General features: G+C 39.0%; 1 protein-coding gene across 3 annotated transcripts in view; it reads left to right on the top strand.

Moving 5' to 3' along the window:
- Positions 1-21,728, top strand: part of ZRANB3 (zinc finger RANBP2-type containing 3) — a 1,006,798-nt gene that overhangs the window by 660,934 nt on the left and 324,136 nt on the right. For all 3 annotated transcript variants that reach the window (XM_053698237.1, XM_053698236.1, XM_053698238.1), the window contains one exon: positions 18,309-18,795. In XM_053698237.1, the coding sequence (XP_053554212.1) occupies positions 18,309-18,795 (487 nt within the window). The remainder of the gene's footprint in view (positions 1-18,308; positions 18,796-21,728) is intronic.

Below are 21,728 nucleotides of genomic sequence, written 5' to 3'. Positions count from 1 at the left end.
GCCCACCCTTTTTGTGGTGGTTATGATTTTTTTGTATAAAGCACAATTATTCCAATTCCTTATTTTTAATGCTTTCGCACTTTTTTCTTATCACCCCACTTCTTGGCTATGCGTTAAACTGATTTGTGGGTGTGGTGAGGGGTGTATTTATAGGCATTTTGAGGTTTGGGAAACTTTGCCCCTCCTGGTAGGAATGTATATTCCATACGTCACTAGCTCATGGACTCTTGCTAATATGAAAGAAATGAATTTATCAGGTAAGTCCTTACATAAATTATGTTTTTCTAACTGTAGGTCAAGATATGTGGTCCACTGCCTACAATGCGACTGCCACAAATTTGATGTGGGTATCACTAATAGGGAGGTACGCACCCAGCTGGGTGAGCATATCAATAATATCAGGAATAGTACTGAGGACAGTTAGAAAGGAAAGACTTTAACATCAATGGCTAGGCATTTTCTAAAACATCATGATGCCAAACCGGAGGTGAAAATGTCTATTTTACAAGTAATCAAGACAGGGATACGAGGAGACAATATTGAACAATTGCTGTTACAATCTGAGAGCCGTTGGATTTTCTGGCTCAATTATATGACACCTAAGGGCATGAATGAAAATGCAGGCTATGGTTCTTTTTTTATAAAGGATACTGTTAGCACCTGTAATCTTTGCCCTGTGCTTCTGTGACTCTTTCTGCTATATATAAATAATAACACATTATTATTAACAACTGTGTCATTACCTCCTACCCTCAAGTATAACTCATTATACAATCCGACACTCTGTTATAACCTGTATATTACCTGCTGTTTTATTACCTTCAATATCAACTCAATGAGGCCTATTTATCAAGCCGTCAACCGCAAATATGCTGGAATTCCGCAGCGTAATTGTCGCGAGCTTGATTCGCCTCATTTATCAAAGCCTACAGACCGGCAAAAGTAGAAATTTGTGACGTAACATATGATCCGCTGGTCTCAGTCCGACACAGATCGATGCTTACGTCACTACAGATGTTCTGAATGCAAATTCGGCACTATCTGACTACTTTTGCTAGTTAACAAATATCTATCAGGTATGGCCGCCACTATTCCGGCCCAGCGTACCTGGTTTTCAATCATTGGGAGTCTGAAAGCAGCGAAAGCATAAGGTTCGCTGCTGCCTGATATCCCATTGATTCATATGGTAGAATAAAAGTTATGTTTACACCTAACACCCTAATATAAGCCCCGGGTATAAACACCCCTAATCGCCGCCACCTACATTACACTTATTAACCCCTAATCTGCAACCCGCCACCGCCGCCACCTACATTATACTTATTAACCCCTATTCTGCTGTCCCGACACCGCCGCCACCTACATAAAGTTATTAACCCCCTATCCTGCTGCTCCCGGAGCCCACCGCAACTAAATGTATTAAACCGCCAGACCCCCACATCGCCATAAACTAAATTAAACTATTAACCCCTAAACCTAACAACCCGCTAACTTTATATTAAATATTAACTCATCCCTATCTTATAATAAATTTAAACTTACCTTTAAAATTAAATTAAGGAGATCGCTTCCAAATGAATGTACTACCTGCTATAAGGTTCATCTATCACTATATTGCCCCTGTAAATTAAAATACAAATGATCAGGTTTTATATCATATGTATGATGAAAATGTGCCTCAACTACCTCAACAAGAAGTAATGAGGAAAAGCTCCTCAATTACAATTGACCTTGTTACTATAAGCTGTATGGCCTTTTGACTGGACTTCCGGGGAGGAGCCTAGACGCAGGACGTGAACGCGTTAGGCAGTGAGCTCAACCTCCAGAATCATTGGCGGGGATCAACCGCGCCGCAACCCCGAGTCCTGGGGTGATTACAGGGCCAAAGACCGAGGCTCGCCGCAAGTCACACAGTGCCGAGTGTGGAATAACCCTAAGAGAGCTGGACAAGAAAAGCGCTGTAACCGGGAAGTTGTATAGCCCCTCTCTCCCACCGATGTTGCGCGAGGGAGGCAGGCAGGCAACTAAGGTATCAAGTGGCTTGAAGCAGCAGTAAAGTCGGTTAAAGGATTCAGAAGCAGTAAACACGTACCGGACCAGAAAAACTCTATAAGGGCTAATAAGAGGACCACGCAAAGAGGCCTAGATCTAAAGCCTGGTACTGTGAGTAAAAGAGACATAACGTCTCCAACTGGAAATCTGTACAAAAGTTCTTTATTTTTGTGGCTGGGCAAGTCAATAGAAAAGATTTTGTTTAATGGACCTTCATTCATTAACATAGTGCTGAAGTTAAAGCATAGTCCGTTTTGTTTTTGTTTGGCAGTTCTAAAATAACACTGCTGTAAGGCTATTAGCTTTTTCTTTAAGATGTCAATGGGCACTATATTAATGCACAAATGCTAAAAGTGCTAATATAATAGCCTAAGAAAAGAAAAGAAACATACACGGAGAAGGTAGATAATTAAAACCTGTGATGGAGTATATGCTGAACTGTATTTAAAGTGCAACACTCTTCGTTTTTAACTTTAGCTGTATTTGGTTTGCTTTTGGTTTTTTTCCCCTGTTTATATCAGCAAAGTTGCAAGACTTTTCTAATGGGGACTTTTGCCTTCTACAAATAGAGAAAGGAGTACCGGGAGTTGTCAGCATTAAAGCCTGGACAATAGATACACAGAGATTTTAAGTGGGGTGGTAAGAGCAGAAAATGCTGTATCTGGCATGCTTATCATATGAAGCAAACTGAGGAAACTACAACCTGTGCTGTTTTCATAAAACTCTGCAGATTTTCTTATGTTTGTATTATGGGAGGTATGATAGTAGTAGGAGTGGTAAGCAATATTGCAACTGTGAGGAAGAGGTTAAGTTAATATTCCATCTAATAGTGATCTGACTAAAGTTGAACTTACTATTTCTTATTGATATTTTTTCTTTTATATGCAAATATATTAGTTGCTCTTCACCCCTGAGGGTCTACACCGTTATTAAAAGTTAATTTGTATATTTAAGGGTAATGAATGATGACATTGTGTAAATCTGTGTGCTGCTTTGTGCAATATTGACGTTAAAACATTGCTAGTGAAAGATCCGCTTATGGATAAATTTTTAGGCCCCAACAAAATGCCGCCTAAATTAAAAAACAACGATAGAAAACAGAGGAGGCCCTCAGAAGGATTAAATTAATCTATAAGTACTTTAACAGAAAGCTCTAGTGTAGATAAAGAGTCTCATTATATTGCGCAACTGATCTCATCAATTTTTATCCCTAAAATGGATCATTTGGAAAAGGGTCTAGATAATATAACTGAAGAGATTAAGCAAATAACTGCAAGGTACACTGAATTGGAAGAAAGGGTCTCTGATTTAGAGGAGATTGCCTCATTACACTCCAATAAAATGGAGAATGTTCTTAAGCAAAATCAAATATTATATCAAAGGCTTGAGGACCTAGAAAACAGGTTGAGGCGTAATAATATTCGCATACTAGGGATCCCAGAATCCATTAAGGCACACGAGCTGTTGCACTTTTGTGAAACGGTACTCCCTAAACTATTGAATCTACCAGAGGAAAAGCTAAAAAACAGCATGGAAAGGGTTCATAGAATAGGACCAGAAAATCAAAATGTGGAGAATAATAAATATCCCAGACAGGTAATATGTAAATTACTACATTTTCAAGTGAAAATAGCTATACTACAGGCATATAGAAAAGCAGACACTGTAATGTATGAGGGATCAAAATTACTTTTTTTTCAAGATTATTCAATAGACCTAACTAAGAAACGTAAAGAATTCTCAACATTATGTACAAGCCTTAACAAAGAAGGCACAAAAGCTTTCCTTATGTATCCTGCAAAATTAAAAATATTAACAAATAGAGGACCAAAGTTTTTTGATTCTCCTCAAGAAGCACAGAAATATCTTACTTTAAAATAGTTAAATATAGGGAATTTCTAACGAAAACTTTTGTTCAAATTGAAACAGATAAGATATCTAGGAGAGTTTAAGCATGTTTGGTATATTGCAGATTTTTTTTTTATGTTTTCTGTATAATTATAATTATGTGACTTATTTTAGGATAGTGCTTAAGGTTTTTAATAATGCTGTTTTAAGTTTGAAGAAGTTAAATGGGGTGGGAGGAAGATGGATGGGGTTTTTTTGTTGTTGTTTTTTTTTTTGCACAATGAAATACAATTTTGGCACAAAGAAATCCCCTCGAATGGGGTTCTTAAAGAGTGTATTTTCACACAGAAGTCACTCAGGAATTAAATATATTCCTAGGAGCTCACCCACACAGAAAGAAAAGTGGGCGTCCTTTTTTTTTTTTTCCCTCACATAATTTTTGCACAAAGAAATTCAACTTTGGTACAAGAAATCCCCTCGAATGGGGTAGTTAAAGGGTGTATTTTCACACAGAAGTCATTCAGGAATTAATTATATTCCTAGGAGCCCACCCACATAGGAAGGAAAGTGGGCATCCTTTTTTTTTTTTTTGTGTGTTACTTTGAAAACTTTTTTTTTGTCACGTTGGGTTTGTGTCACTTTAAACACAATTTTTGTTAACGTTTTGACACGGAAAATTATAAATTATTCACTTATTTGCAGAAGAATATTTTTTTTTTTCTTCTTCCTCTCTCTCTCTCCCCCTCCTGCCTCTCCCCCCCCCCCTTTTTGCCCCCCTTTTAGACAAAAAGAATAGTGTAGACTTTTGATAGAACATGGTAATTAAGATTACATCATGGAATGTGGGAGGTTTCCACTCACCTATTAAAAGACATACAATTATTACACATTTGAGAAGGCTTAAAACAGACATAGCGTTTTTACAAGAAACGCACTTATCTGATCAAGAACATATAAAACTACGTAGAGACTGGGTGGGGACAGTAATTCACGCTTCTTACTCTAGGGCGAAGAGGGGGGTAGCAATTTTGTTTGGTAAACGACATAATGTTGAAATTATCAAGACAGTTATAGACATAGAAGGAAGATACGTGATAGCACAGGTTAAGGTAGACGGGGGGATGCTGACTCTCTGCAACATCTATGCTCCAAATGAAAAATCCAATAGATTTTGGACTAAACTGATGCAAGAATTGCTCCCATTCCAAGATAAGAATTTGATACTAGGAGGAGATTTTAATCTTACTCCAAACCCGGTATGTGATAGAATAAGATTACATCAGAATAGAACATATTTTAAAAAAGACCTTTAGGTACATTTGAAAGGAAAATTTTTGAGAAATTAAAGGAATTGCTACAACTAAAGGATATTTGGAGATTGTGTAATCCAGATGGTAGAGATTATACATGTGCTTCCAAAGCTGTCCTACTCTATCTAGAATAGATATTTTCCTAGTCACAAATAGATTTATTCCTAGGATCTTTGGAACAAAGATACACAATATAATGTTATCAGACCATGCGCCGATAGAATTAAATATTCAAGATAGTGAACCATGTAAAAATAGAAATGCATTCAGATTTCCTTACTATTTATATTCTTCAAAGAAATTTCAAGATTATGTAAAACAGGCATGGAATGATTATGTAACAGATAATATAGAACATTCCAACAAAGTAGAGCTGTTCTGGGAAACTGCTAAGTTAGTGATAGCAGGTAATATAATCTCATATGACTCAAATTTACGTAGGAATGCCCGACGGCATTTGCAAATTCTCCAGGAGAATTTGGCTAAAGTATATCATGAGTACTGTGATAAACCGTCGGCAGCAACACGCAAAATATATTGGAAAAAGCAAGAAAGAATTAGACGTGCATCTAGCAGAACAATCGGTGCAGTCACAACTGAAAAGCAATAGTAGATATTATAGATGGGGAAATAAGTCGGGTAAGTTCTTAGCTTCTATAATCAAGGCTAGAGTGGCTCGTAAAAATATTGCGGTGATTAAGTATAAAGGAATTGTATATAAGACGCCGCAAGACATAGTGAAAGCTTTTGGAGATTACTTTACTGAATTATATACTAAACAAGATAAGGATACAGACAATTGGAGGGAAAAATTATGGGAAAATATTGACTTACCCAAAATAACTAAGGAACAATTAGAAAAGCTGAATACGTCTATCACAGAGCAAGAAATTGGCAAGATTATCTCCTCATTGGCAAATGGGAAAGCCCCAGGGCCGGATGGGCTTCCTATAGAAGCATATAAAATACTGAGAACACAGGCAACTCCAATATTATGTAGATTATATAATGAATATTTTCAGGGGAAAAAAATACCTTCACAGGTTTTTTCAAGTGCTTATATTTCATTAATATTGAAGCCTAAAAAACAGGAAGAGCAACCAGAGTCATATAGACCAATCTCGCTGCTCAATGCCGACTATAAGATACTAATGAAATTATTAGCAGAAAGATTAAAAACGATTTTACCAGATCTTATTAATGTGGAACAGGCAGGATTCATGCATGGAAGAACCTCAGTGAAAAATCTAAGAAGAGTTCTGCATGTAATCTCACACTTCTGGAGGGAGTCCTCCAAGGAGAACGCAAACAACCTGCCGGAGGCCTTCCTGCTGTCTCTTGACGCAGAGAAGGCCTTCGACAGGATAGAATGGGAACACTTGTTTATGACTTTGGAGCAATTTGGCTTTAAAGGCCCATTTCTATCACTAATAAAGAGCATATATTCCACCCCGATAGCATATATCTTGGTAAATGGAGTTTTTTCAACTGGGGTCAAACTGCAGAGAGGAACTAGACAGGGGTGTCCCCTGTCTCCGCTCCTTTTTAATCTAAGCTTGGAACCCTTAGTGACAAAATTGAAGAGGTCATATCCAGGGATAGGAATGGGGGGAGTTAGGTTACATCTATCTCTTTATGCAGATGATATGCTATTATTTGTAGAAGATCCAGGGAGTTATATATCAATAATTCTACAAATGTTAGAGACATTCGGAAAAGTAGCAGGATACAAGGTCAACATGGCCAAATCCGAGATTCTTTGGTTGAATAAAAATCACAAGAATAAGGATGAGCATAACTTCCCATTCAAAGAAGTAGAACAAACTTTAACATATTTGGGTATCTATTTAACTAAGGATCCTTATGCTATGTATAAACTAAATATCTCGAAGCAATGTGCAGAAATTATAGCTCTATTAGAGAGTTGGCACCATCTCCCTCTATCTTTAGCTGGGAAAGTAGATCTTATCAAAATGGTAATTCTACCGAAAATTCTATACCCCATTATGATGCTTCCGATTCTTATATTGAAAAGTGATCTGCAAAATTTAAATAGGGCAAAAAAAGGGAAAAAAGCAAGAATTGCTTTAAAAAAGTTATATGCACCATTTCTCAGTGGAGGTCTGGGCCTCCCTGATTTTATGCTTTACAATTGGGCAGCATTACTACGTATAGTAATGGATTGGCAACTAAACTCACAACATTTCTATGAAGAGGCATTAGAACAGATAGTCTTGGGAGAAGTTGGTTTATCTTACTTACCATATAGCCAGCATAAAGACTTGCCAATAAACATTCAAAATCATCTTTTATACAAGGATGCTCTAATAGCTTGGAGATTAGCACATAAATATTTGGAACGAAAGTTTCCAGCTTCTAAATATATCCCTCTAGTAGGGAATATTGAATTTCCATCTGGGCTGGATACAAGCCCTTTTCAACTCTGGAAAAAGAAAGGACTCCAGAGGGTTGGGGATATATTAGATCCTTTAAATAAAACGGTTTTATCTTTTCAGGATTTATAAAATAAATATGGCCTGCCGAGAACTAATTTTTTCGCTTATTTGCAAGCGCAACATTATATTATGAACCTAATAAAAAGGGATATTGAATTTTGGGATACACCGCTCTTTATTTCATCTCAAATGGCATATGAAAAAGGGTCTTTCTCGCTATCAGGATTCTATGGAAATCTGAACTATAGAAACACCAGGGAAGGAATAGAGACATTGGTAGATAAATGGAGTGTAGAGGTTGCAGAGAATCTGACATAAGTACATATAAGCGATAGTTTAAAAGCAGTTAAAAAGGCAACTCTTGCAATACCTCTTAGGGAATCACAGTTAAAAATGTTACACCAAGATTACATAACCCCACGCAGAATGATAAAATGGAACCTAGATTATATCAACAAGTGCAATAAATGTCAAAAGGTAAATGCAGAATTTATTCACTATTTCTATAATTGTCCAAAGATTAAATACTTTTGGTGCAGAATACAATACTGGATCAAACAGAAATTAAAAATAGAAATCCACTTGGGAATAGCTCAAATTTGTTTATTCAAATGGGATAAGAGTCAGAATAGAGGACAGAATCTATTAGTAACTATTATTCTCCTAGCGAGGAAATGCATATTAGAACTATGGATCAATAAAAAAGCCCCAACCATGACACAACTGAAAAATAAAATACAAAGACAGTTGTGGATCGAACAATGGGACACTAAGATAGATTACCCTAATAGATTAAAAGGGTTTCTGAATTAATGGCAGATATATAAAGGCGCTAGACTCTAATGAACAGAAACGAATTTTAGCACCCTTTATAAATACTGAAAGAATAATGGAGGATAGACTTAGAGGGGAATGGCTCTGCTTGGAAGAAAACATAGAGGAGGCATGAGGTAGAGGGGGGGTGGGGGATGGTGGGCGGAGATGAGGGAGAGTTTTAAAACCTTTTTTTTTTTTTTTTTCTCCCCTCCCCTGCTCTTTTCCTCTTTCTCTTTCCCACCCCATCCTTCCCCCTGATATGGACTGGTTTAAGCACAGCTAACACTATATATATATACATGTGTAGAAACAGCCCCAGCAATAAGAGACCTTGATTTTGAAACTGAAAAACACAGAAAATTAAAAATGTAAAGAATATGATTCATGTAGAAATAAAAATGTCAATATTTTGATTACAAACGTCTATTTAGCATGCAAATACTCTTGTTAACGAGAAAATTATTGTAACCTAATTTGTGGACTAATAAAAAGAATTAAAAAATAAAATAAAAATAAATTTAAATTAAACTATATTAAATTAATAATTAATCTACCCTAACTGTTGTACTAAAATTACATTAAACTACATTAAAATAATAATTAGTCTACTCTAACTATTATACTAAAATTCCATTAAACTACATTAAACTAATAATTAATCTACCCTAACTATTATACTAAAATTCCATTAAACTACATTAAACTATTAATTAATCTACCCTAACTGTTATACTAAAATTACAATAAACTACAAATTAAATTAAATATATTATATATTTAAACACCTAACCCTACTCAAATAATTAAAATCTACAATAAAAAATTACAAATTTACAAAAAACTAACAACTAAGTTACAAAAAATAACAAACACTAAGCTACAAAAAAAAAAAAAACACTAAGTTACACAAAATAAAAAAGAAATTATCAAAGATTTAAACTAATTACACCTAAACTAAGAGCGCTATGAAAATAAAAAAGCCCCCCAAAATAAAAAAAAAAACCTAACTTACAATAAACTACAAATAGCACTTAAAAGGGCCTTTTGCGGGGCATTGCCCCAAATAAATCAGCTCTTTTACCTGTAAATAAAAAATACAAATACCCCCCCCAACAGTAAATCCCACCACCCACACAACCAACCCCCCAAATAAAACCTAATTAAAAAGGCCTAAGCTCCCCATTGCCCTCTATTGCAGCCCAAACCCTAATCTAAAACTAAATCCCACCCAATAAACCCTTAAAAAATCCTAACACTAACCCCTGAAGATCGACTTACAGTTTTGAATCCGACATCCATCCTCCAATAAGCCACCAGAAGTCTTCATCCAAGTGGCCGAAGTCTTCATCTAAGCCCAGAGAAGTCTTCACCCAGACGGCATCTTCTATCTTCATCCATCTGGCGCGGAGCGGCTCCATCTTCCAGACATCCGTCTCATAGCATCCTCTTCTTCCAGAATGAAGGTTCCTTTAAATGACGTCATCCAAGATGGCGTCCCTTAGATTCCGATTGGCTGATACAATTCTATCAGCCAATTGGAATTAAAGTTGAAAAAATCCTATTGGCTGTTGCAATCAGCCAATAGGATTGAGCTTTCATCCTATTAGATGATCCAATCAGCCAATAGGATTAAGCTCGCATTCTATTGGCTGATTGGAATAGCCAATAGAATGCAAGCTCAATCCTATTGGCTGATTGCAACAGCCAATAGGATTTTAGAATGCTAGATGTGCATGCTGTCACGTGGATAGTATCTATACTTCCACAATATTCTTGCTTAGTTCATAATTTCATGCACAAGCACCAACCCACCCAAATTATTATATAATTCAGTGGTGTGGTATACTATAAACCACACCTATCACCAGACAATAGTGGGGACTGCCTCAATAGTGACATTTTTTTAAATTCATCTTTAGTTACCCAATGAGATTCGTTAAGCGTTTCAAGAGAGTCTGACTTCACCATTGTCATATGCACGTGATCGGGTCACATGACCGATTGAACCAGTCGGATTCTTTGTTTTCTGGTTAGGTTGTTTGGTGGTTGTGCGTTGCATACCCGTTATGGATTGGTTAGATTCTCCTCTATAAGATTAGGTCCGACTGGTATCCTGTTTGCCTTTGACAAAGCTAAGGCGAAATGCGCATCAGGCGACTTCTACCTTTTGGGAGCTGTTTAAAAAAAAATGTGTGAAATTTGTTCCACATATGCATTGTAGCTAGTTTTTCTCCAACATAGGTGTGTCCGGTCCACGGCGTCATCCTTACTTGTGGGATATTCTCTTCCCCAACAGGAAATGGCAAAGAGCCCAGCAAAGCTGGTCACATGATCCCTCCTAGGCTCCGCCTACCCCAGTCATTCTCTTTGCCGTTGTACAGGCAACATCTCCACGGAGATGGCTTAGAGTTTTTTAGTGTTTAACTGTAGTTTTTATTATTCAATCAAGAGTTTGTTATTTTAAAATAGTGCTGGTATGTACTATTTACTCAGAAACAGAAAAGAGATGAAGATTTCTGTTTGTATGAGGAAAATGATTTTAGCAACCGTCACTAAAATCCATGGCTGTTCCACACAGGACTGTTGAGAGCAATTAACTTCAGTTGGGGGAACAGTGAGCAGTCTCTTGCTGCTTGAGGTATGACACATTCTAACAAGACGATGTAATGCTGGAAGCTGTCATTTTCCCTATGGGATCCGGTAAGCCATGTTTATAAAGATCGTAAATAAGGGCTTCACAAGGGCTTATTAAGACTGTAGACTTTTTCTGGGCTAAATCGATTCATTATTAACACATATTTAGCCTTGAGGAATCATTTTATCTGGGTATTTTGATATAATAATATCGGCAGGCACTGTTTTAGACTCCTTATTATTTAGGGGCTTTCCCAAATCATAGGCAGAGCCTCATTTTCGCGCCGGTGTTGCGCACTTGTTTTTGAGAGGCATGACATGCAGTCGCATGTGAGAGGAGCTCTGATACTTAGAAAAGACTTTCTGAAGGCGTCATTTGGTATCGTATTCCCCTTTGGGCTTGGTTGGGTCTCAGCAAAGCAGATACCAGGGACTGTAAAGGGGTTAAAGTTAAAAACGGCTCCGGTTCCGTTATTTTAAGGGTTAAAGCTTCCAAATTTGGTGTGCAATACTTTTAAGGCTTTAAGACACTGTGGTGAAAATTTGGTGAATTTTGAACAATTCCTTCATGTTTTTTCGCAATTGCAGTAATAAAGTGTGTTCAGTTTAAAATTTAAAGTGACAGTAACGGTTTTATTTTAAAACGTTTTTTGTACTTTGTTATCAAGTTTATGCCTGTTTAACATGTCTGAACTACCAGATAGACTGTGTTCTGAATGTGGGGAAGCCAGAATTCCTATTCATTTAAATAAATGTGATTTATGTGACAATGACAATGATGCCCAAGATGATTCCTCAAGTGAGGGGAGTAAGCATGGTACTGCATCATTCCCTCCTTCGTCTACACGAGTCTTGCCCACTCAGGAGGCCCCTAGTACATCTAGCGCGCCAATACTCCTTACTATGCAACAATTAACGGCTGTAATGGATAATTCTGTCAAAAACATTTTAGCCAAAATGAACACTTACCAGCGTAAGCGTGACTGCTCTGTTTTAGATACTGAAGAGCATGACGACGCTGATAATAATGGTTCTGAAGGGCCCCTAACCCAGTCTGATGGGGCCAGGGAGGTTTTGTCTGAGGGAGAAATTACTGATTCAGGGAACATTTCTCAACAAGCTGAACCTGATGTGATTACGTTTAAATTTAAGTTGGAACATCTCCGCATTCTGCTCAAGGAGGTATTATCCACTCTGGATGATTGTGACAAGTTGGTCATCCCAGAGAAACTATGTAAAATGGACAAGTTCCTAGAGGTCCCGGGACTCCCAGAAGCTTTTCCTATACCCAAGCGGGTGGCGGACATTGTTAATAAAGAATGGGAAAGGCCCGGTATTCCTTTCGTCCCTCCCCCCATATTTAAAAAATTGTTTCCTATGGTCGACCCCAGAAAGGACTTATGGCAGACAGTCCCCAAGGTCGAGGGAGCGGTTTCCACTTTAAACAAACGCACCACTATACCCATAGAGGATAGTTGTGCTTTCAAAGATCCTATGGATAAAAAATTAGAAGGTTTACTTAAAAAGATGTTTGTTCAGCAGGGTTACCTTCTACAACCTATTTCATGCATTGTCCCTGTAGCTACAGCCGCATGTTTCTGGTTCGATGAGCTGATAAAGGCGGTCGATAGTGATTCTCCCCCTTATGAGGAGATTATGGACAGAATCAATGCTCTCAAATTGGCTAATTCTTTCACCCTAGACGCCACTTTGCAATTGGCTAGGTTAGCGGCTAAGAATTCAGGGTTTGCTATTGTGGCGCGCAGAGCGCTTTGGTTGAAATCTTGGTCAGCTGATGCGTCTTCCAAGAACAAGCTACTTAACATTCCTTTCAAGGGGAAAACGCTGTTTGGCCCTGACTTGAAAGAGATTATCTCTGATATCACTGGGGGTAAGGGCCACGCCCTTCCTCAGGATCGGCCTTTCAAGGCAAAAAATAAACCTAATTTTCGTCCCTTTCGTAGAAACGGACCAGCCCAAAGTGCTACGTCCTCTAAGCAAGAGGGTAATACTTCTCAAGCCAAGCCAGCTTGGAGACCAATGCAAGGCTGGAACAAGGGAAAGCAGGCCAAGAAACCTGCCACTGCTACCAAGACAGCATGAAATGTTGGCCCCCGATCCGGGACCGGATCTGGTGGGGGGCAGACTCTCTCTCTTCGCTCAGGCTTGGGCAAGAGATGTTCTGGATCCTTGGGCGCTAGAAATAGTCTCCCAAGGTTATCTTCTGGAATTCAAGGGGCTTCCCCCAAGGGGGAGGTTCCACAGGTCTCAGTTGTCTTCAGACCACATAAAAAGACAGGCATTCTTACATTGTGTAGAAGACCTGTTAAAAATGGGAGTGATTCATCCTGTTCCATTAAGAGAACAAGGGATGGGGTTCTACTCCAATCTGTTCATAGTTCCCAAAAAAGAGGGAACGTTCAGACCAATCTTAGATCTCAAGATCTTAAACAAGTTTCTCAAGGTTCCATCGTTCAAGATGGAAACCATTCGAACTATTCTTCCTTCCATCCAGGAAGGTCAATTCATGACCACGGTGGATTTAAAGGATGCGTATCTACATATTCCTATCCACAAGGAACATCATCGGTTCCTAAGGTTCGCATTCCTGGACAAGCATTACCAGTTCGTGGCGCTTCCTTTCGGATTAGCCACTGCTCCAAGGATTTTCACAAAGGTACTAGGGTCCCTTCTAGCTGTGCTAAGACCAAGGGGCATTGCTGTAGTACCTTACTTGGACGACATTCTGATTCAAGCGTCATCCCTTCCTCAAGCAAAGGCTCACACGGACATTGTCCTGGCCTTTCTCAGATCTCACGGATGGAAAGTGAACGTGGAAAAGAGTTCTCTATCTCCGTCAACAAGGGTTCCCTTCTTGGGAACAATAATAGACTCCTTAGAAATGAGGATTTTTCTGACAGAGGCCAGAAAAACAAAACTTCTAGACTCTTGTCGGATACTTCATTCCGTTCCTCTTCCTTCCATAGCGCAGTGCATGGAAGTGATCGGTTTGATGGTAGCGGCAATGGACATAGTTCCTTTTGCGCGCATTCATCTAAGACCATTACAACTGTGCATGCTCAGTCAGTGGAATGGGGACTATACAGACTTGTCTCCGAAGATACAAGTAAATCAGAGGACCAGAGACTCACTCCGTTGGTGGCTGTCCCTGGACAACCTGTCACAAGGGATGACATTCCGCAGACCGGAGTGGGTCATCGTCACGACCGACGCCAGTCTGATGGGCTGGGGCGCGGTCTGGGGATCCCTGAAAGCTCAGGGTCTTTGGTCTCGGGAAGAATCTCTTCTACCGATAAATATTCTGGAACTGAGAGCGATATTCAATGCTCTCAAGGCTTGGCCTCAGCTAGCGAGGGCCAAGTTCATACGGTTTCAATCAGACAACATGACAACTGTTGCGTACATCAACCATCAGGGGGGAACAAGGAGTTCCCTAGCGATGGAAGAAGTGACCAAAATTATTCTATGGGCGGAGTCTCACTCCTGCCACCTGTCTGCTATCCACATCCCAGGAGTGGAAAATTGGGAAGCGGATTTTCTGAGTCGTCAGACATTGCATCCGGGGGAGTGGGAACTCCATCCGGAAATCTTTGCCCAAGTCACTCAGCTGTGGGGCATTCCAGACATGGATCTGATGGCCTCTCGTCAGAACTTCAAAGTTCCTTGCTACGGGTCCAGATCCAGGGATCCCAAGGCGGCTCTAGTGGATGCACTAGTAGCACCTTGGACCTTCAAACTAGCTTATGTGTTCCCGCCGTTTCCTCTCATCCCCAGGCTGATAGCCAGGATCAATCAGGAGAGGGCGTCGGTGATCTTGATAGCTCCTGCGTGGCCACGCAGGACTTGGTATGCAGATCTGGTGAATATGTCATCGGCTCCACCTTGGAAGCTACCTTTGAGACGAGACCTTCTTGTTCAGGGTCCGTTCGAACATCCGAATCTGGTTTCACTCCAGCTGACTGCTTGGAGATTGAACGCTTGATCTTATCGAAGCGAGGGTTCTCAGATTCTGTTATCGATACTCTTGTTCAGGCCAGAAAGCCTGTAACTAGAAAGATTTACCACAAAATTTGGAAAAAATATATCTGTTGGTGTGAATCTAAAGGATTCCCTTGGGACAAGGTTAAGATTCCTAAGATTCTATCCTTCCTTCAAGAAGGATTGGAAAAAGGATTATCTGCTAGTTCCCTGAAGGGACAGATTTCTGCCTTGTCTGTGTTACTTCACAAAAAGCTGGCAGCTGTGCCAGATGTTCAAGCCTTTGTTCAGGCTCTGGTTAGAATCAAGCCTGTTTACAAACCTTTGACTCCTCCTTGGAGTCTCAACTTAGTTCTTTCAGTTCTTCAGGGGGTTCCGTTTGAACCCTTACATTCCGTTGATATTAAGTTATTATCTTGGAAAGTTTTGTTTTTAGTTGCGATTTCTTCTGCTAGAAGAGTTTCAGAATTATCTGCTCTGCAGTGTTCTCCTCCTTATCTGGTGTTCCATGCAGATAAGGTGGTTTTACGTACTAAACCTGGTTTTCTTCCAAAAGTTGTTTCTAACAAAAACATTAACCAGGAGATTATCGTACCTTCTCTGTGTCCGAAACCAGTGTCAAAGAAGGAACGTTTGTTGCACAATCTGGATGTTGTTCGCGCTCTAAAATTCTATTTAGATGCTACAAAGGATTTTAGACAAACATCTTCCTTGTTTGTTGTTTATTCCGGTAAAAGGAGAGGTCAAAAAGCAACTTCTACCTCTCTCTCTTTTTGGATTAAAAGCATCATCAGATTGGCTTACGAGACTGCCGGACGGCAGCCTCCCGAAAGAATCACGGCTCATTCCACTAGGGCTGTGGCTTCCACATGGGCCTTCAAGAACGAGGCTTCTGTTGATCAGATATGTAGGGCAGCGACTTGGTCTTCACTGCACACTTTTACCAAATTTTACAAGTTTGATACTTTTGCTTCTTCTGAGGCTATTTTTGGGAGAAAGGTTTTGCAAGCCGTGGTGCCTTCCATTTAGGTGACCTGATTTGCTCCCTCCCTTCATCCGTGTCCTAAAGCTTTGGTATTGGTTCCCACAAGTAAGGATGACGCCGTGGACCGGACACACCTATGTTGGAGAAAACAGAATTTATGTTTACCTGATAAATTACTTTCTCCAACGGTGTGTCCGGTCCACGGCCCGCCCTGGTTTTTTTAATCAGGTCTGATAATTTATTTTCTTTAACTACAGTCACCACGGTACCATATGGTTTCTCCTATGCAAATATTCCTCCTTAACGTCGGTCGAATGACTGGGGTAGGCGGAGCCTAGGAGGGATCATGTGACCAGCTTTGCTGGGCTCTTTGCCATTTCCTGTTGGGGAAGAGAATATCCCACAAGTAAGGATGACGCCGTGGACCGGACACACCTTTGGAGAAAGTAATTTATCAGGTAAACATAAATTCTGTTTTTTGTACTTAGCAGGGCGCTTCTTCAAACGTATGTTGTAACTTATTATTGATTATATGGGACTATATCCAGACTTTAATATGGTACTTATTTATGATATTTGTACATTATTTAGAGTGTCCTCCTAATGTGTGAAAATTGTTCCACATTGGTCTTTTACTAGCTACCGGAGTATTATTAGGGGACTGCTCCTCAGGTTTATATTCCTATAGTCATACTATACTTGGGACTGCCGATATTCTGACTCAGTATTTTGTTTACTATATAGAGGGTCACCCTATACTTCTCTGTTAACATTATAGTGACTGCTCATGCGTTGCAGACTCACACAGGTCTGATCTGTGTTTTTAATACATTTTTGTGTATGTTATGTTTGGTGTATAGTATGTACTTCCGTTATTTACAGAATTTTTACATTTTTGATCTAATAAAAGTTATATTTGAAGTCTCAGTTTTTTCCTATCCTTATATTCATATTGTTCTAAAGTGAGTGCTTTGACTGGTGCTTCTCTTTCTTTCCCTTATATAATATTATTATTTAGCCATTAGAACCCCCACCATCTTCTCTTTGTGGGTCTATTATTGGTACCCTGTGCTACACACAATTACCTCTTATTTTCAAATACTGTAATTTGTCTGTATATACCCTCATGCAGTCATTTAATGCACCTTCTCTCCTGCATAACTCCTCACATTACAGGAGTGGTTAAACTTTGCATGCTAGCAGGTCATTGTTTGATCTGTTGGTCTCATTAGCAAGACATCTGATGTGCCCCTGGCCACGCTAGGTGTGAAAGGCCATATGGAAGGCTGTCCAATTAAATCTGTTGATTTTTTATTATGATTATCAGCAGTAGTCTGATTCCGAAAATGGTTATATGCTGTGCGTTTGAACTGCACTGCTCTGGGAAAAAGATTCCTTATATGTTAATTTTAGCATCTACATTAAGAAAATTGAAAACACTGCTTTTTCCTATAGTCTATACAGTGTTAGGGATACAACCCCCTGCAGTAGCAGACAGCATTTGCAGAGGTTTTGTGTGTTACAGGTTACCTTGGTTCATGTCTAATTCGCTGTCCATGGTCCTGTAGCAATAATATGTAACAGAAAATTTACTGTTGAGCTTTTAAAGGCCAGGTCAATGGTAATTAAGAACACAAATGCTACATATGAACAGTGAGTATAATGTACTGTAATAATAAAAACAGCTATGTATTTGTTAAGTGCAAAGCTAATAAATATTGTTTTACTGCTCTGTGAAATAATTTAATAAACTACACAGTTAAATTCTGCAGATTCTGGCAACTGGTATGATTTGTATTTATATCCACATAGTTGTTTTATGAGAATTACTCTTATACATAAATATTATTTATATTTACTTTTAAACTTCAGCGATTCATTTTAAAGTATTGGTGTTGTCTTTAAAAACGTTAACCTTGTTTTGTCACCTTAAACTGCAGCAAGTTTCATATTAGCACTAAATGTGTAGTTGTGTTATTCTCTAACATTACCATACCAGCAGTAATGCTAAAATATATGTTTGTGAACTTGCCTAATTACTTGCTTACATAGTGTCAAAAAAGGTTGTATGGTTATTAAATGCAATTTATAATACGTAAAAGGAATTCATCCTTCCATAGCATAAGTAAGAGTGTAAAAGTAATGAGTAATAAGCACCTACAATGTTGTGCAAGCTTGGTAACAGATGTTAATTTCTTTCATTCTTAGTTTGAAAAAGAAAAGCAGCATGATATCCGATCCTTCTTTTCACCAAAGCCTGATGCTGAAAAAAAGCGTAAAAGAACAGATTGTGATGAAAACCCTGAACTTGCAGAGGAGGAGGAGCAGGTGCAAAGTTCAGACATTGTGCAAGAAATAGAATCTGTAAACCACAAGGGCTCATTAGACAGCAGCATTATTGTGGATGTGGATGCACTTTATCCAGATGATGAGTTTGAGCAGCAGTCTAAGCGATTCCGAACATTGGAGACCCACACTCCAAAAAACGTCAGTGTGAAGAAAAGGAAGTCTTGGAGCGGAAAACCCTGTGGTTTGTTCTCTTCTCCAAGGGCCCGTGGTCTCTCAGAAAATACAGTCCTAAAACCACAACCCCCTCCCCTGATGGAAAAGCATTGGGATTGTAGCTCCTGCACTTACAGTAATAATTCCCTATTACCTTACTGTGAAATGTGTGAGAGCCCTAGAGACCGTAATGGTGAGTAGAAGGGATGGCACAAAATAGAATGTAAAACAGGCCCATGTCCACCATGTCTTCTGTTTATGATAACATTCTCCCAATACATGACTATGGAGAGTGAGGGAGAAGCACACATATTGTTTACAAAAGATATATTAACCACTTTGCTCCCTGAAATTTCAGAGAAAAACTTTGTTTTTTTGGGTTGGGGGGGTTTGTTTGTTTTTTCATATGAAAACTATATTTTTTTAAATTAGACCACCCGGTATTGATCTAGGCCCATTTTGGTATATTTGATGCCACAATTTGGCCGCCAAATACAATCATATAAAAAAATCATTAACTTTTTTCCAGATTCTAGACTTTCTCATTGAAATTATTTACATACAACTGCAGCAGCTTCTCTGGGATCCCCTTTGTTTAGAGCACACATACATGGTTTTGCCATTGTTTTGGCAATTAGAAGGCCACTAATTGCAAATACAGGTAGCCCTCAGTTTACGCCGGGGTTAGGTTCCAGAAGGAATGGTTGTAAATTGAAACCTTTGTAAATTGAAACCCAGTTTATAATGTAAGTCAATGGGAAGTGAGGGAGTTAGGTTCCAGGCCCCTCTCAAAATTGTCATAAGTAACAACTAGTACATTATTTTTTAAGCTTTGAAATGAAGACTTTAAATGGTAAACAGCATTATAAACCTAATAATATACTGTAGATTGTATCATCATCAAACTAAGTTTAATAAACAAAAACATTTGCTAAACCGCACCTAATGAAATTATCACACAAACACAGACTGTATCATCATCAATCTAAGTTTAATGAACAAAAACAAAATCACACAAACACAGACTGTATCATCATCAAACTAAGTTTAATGAAGAAAAAGGTTTTTTTACTTGCATTTTTCTGCAGCTAAGGGAAGTGGCTGCTAGATCTTGTTCCTTTAAAAACGGCTCCATTGCTCAGGTCTGGTTATAAACTGATTAGCCTGACTGTGTTTAATCACACAACAGACTGTATCATCATCAAACTAAGTTTAATTAAGAAAAACGTTTTTTTACTTGCCTTTTTCTGCAAACAGTTCTCTGCATTGAGTCTGCAGCTGAGGGAAGTGGCTGCTGGATCTTGTTCCTTTGAAAGCTGATCCATTGATCATTTCTGGCTTTCTTTTCTTTGCATGTGTTTGCTGCAACACAAGCGGACAGCTCCACCTACTGGCTATTTTAATGTATGCATGTGCTAATGCTTTTAATAGCAGTCAATGCTTTTCAATAGCAAAAAAAAGGGCTTTATTCTGAAACGGCGCAAATTGAACAGTCGTATACCGAGGGCCACCTGTACAGTTTTAAGGATTGTAGTTATTTATTTATTTTTAAATATTTAATTTCTGCAGTGTGGGGAACCTTCCTCCATCACCTAGCCTCTCTGTCGTCGTCCCCCCCCCCCCAAACAGCTCTGTAACCTTTTCCCTGGCTATTCTGCCAGTAACAAATTATACTTATTTTGAATTTTTTTATTTTAGGTTTATTAAATATTTTTTTTCTGTAGTAAGGGACCCCCCTCCAAGATCACTTTTTTATGTAGGGTCCCCCCTCCAGTCAATTTATTTATGTTGAGTATGTAGAGAACCCGCCCCTCACTCCCCCTTCTCCCCTGGGGTAATCCACCCGTTTCCCTTCCACTCTGCACCTGCGATGATCGTTTCAGAGAGTAACACAGACAGTGTCACTCTCTGTAATGATTGTTGATCTGGCTTCATATGGTAGGAGAGCACGAACTGTATGAAGGCAGATGTATTCGGCCCCCAGCTGCAATCTCCACTGTCTAAGATGACAGCAGGAACTGCAGCATTCGCCACAGTGTTGGACTTAGGTACTACTTCAGCACTGTGAAACGTAGTACCTACGTCCAAATGATGCAAGGGGTTAAAATCATTTACCAGATATCAAGCTAACAAGTTAGTATTGTCAATTGGTTATTCTGTGTGATAACCTTCAAGTAAAATTATTGGATATATAGTATAGTGTAGCAAAGGCAGTGTTTATCTTCACCCACTATTGACTGTCAGCATACAAATAAATCTGCACATATTAGCGATTTTTCTCTCTGTGCTGTAAATCCAAACTGCTCATTGATCTTTAGATATGGTATTTTGCATGCTGCTTTAAATATAGAGCATACAGTTTTAAAAAAGGTTCCAATTTATTCTTATTATCAAATGGACTTTAATTTTATGGTATTCTTTGTTGAAGAGATACCTAGGTATTTATCATATCTGGGGCACTATATGGCAGCAGTTTTACAAGGAAACTTGTACACAAGTAAACAATGTTATACACTGTGCAAACACTGCTGTCCAGTGACGTGCAGTGAGGTCAGAAGCTGGTGAGGCACTAGATATGATACGCCGGAGAAACACATGTACAGAGGGCCGCAAGTACCCCCAACTGGGCAGGTTTAAATGATAGCTGAACCAGTGCACAGGTGACATAATCAGGTGATGGGTGAGAGCAAGTTAGTAACCACTGAGTTACTGATCAGCTGATTACTTCACCTGTGCACTGATTCAGCTATAATGAAAACCTGGCCTATTGGGGGTACTTGAGGACCATTGTTGAGAAACACTGCACTAAAGCACCAGCTCATCGGAAATGTATTGATTACCTGGAGAATAAAGCACACATACTCTGCTCACTGACACCCACACACACTCTGCTCACATAGACACTCACACAATTCTGTGGCACAGTGCCAGTTACTAAGCAATTGGAATGATACACAATCTCTTCTCTACTCACTATTGTATTGTAAAAATAGAAATAATTTACCATACACGTTTTACACAAAGGACAAATTATCAATACTGCCAACACAGCTGCTGCAATATAGTGTTCATATGCACGTGCACATCCCACTTAGGTATGCTCTTCAACAAAGGACACCAAAGGAT

This window comes from Bombina bombina, chromosome 1 (assembly GCF_027579735.1).
Source record: "Bombina bombina isolate aBomBom1 chromosome 1, aBomBom1.pri, whole genome shotgun sequence".
In the NCBI taxonomy this organism is placed as follows: domain Eukaryota; kingdom Metazoa; phylum Chordata; class Amphibia; order Anura; family Bombinatoridae; genus Bombina; species Bombina bombina.
Note: the sequence above shows the minus strand (reverse complement) of the source record. Positions and strands in the feature narration are given on the sequence as shown.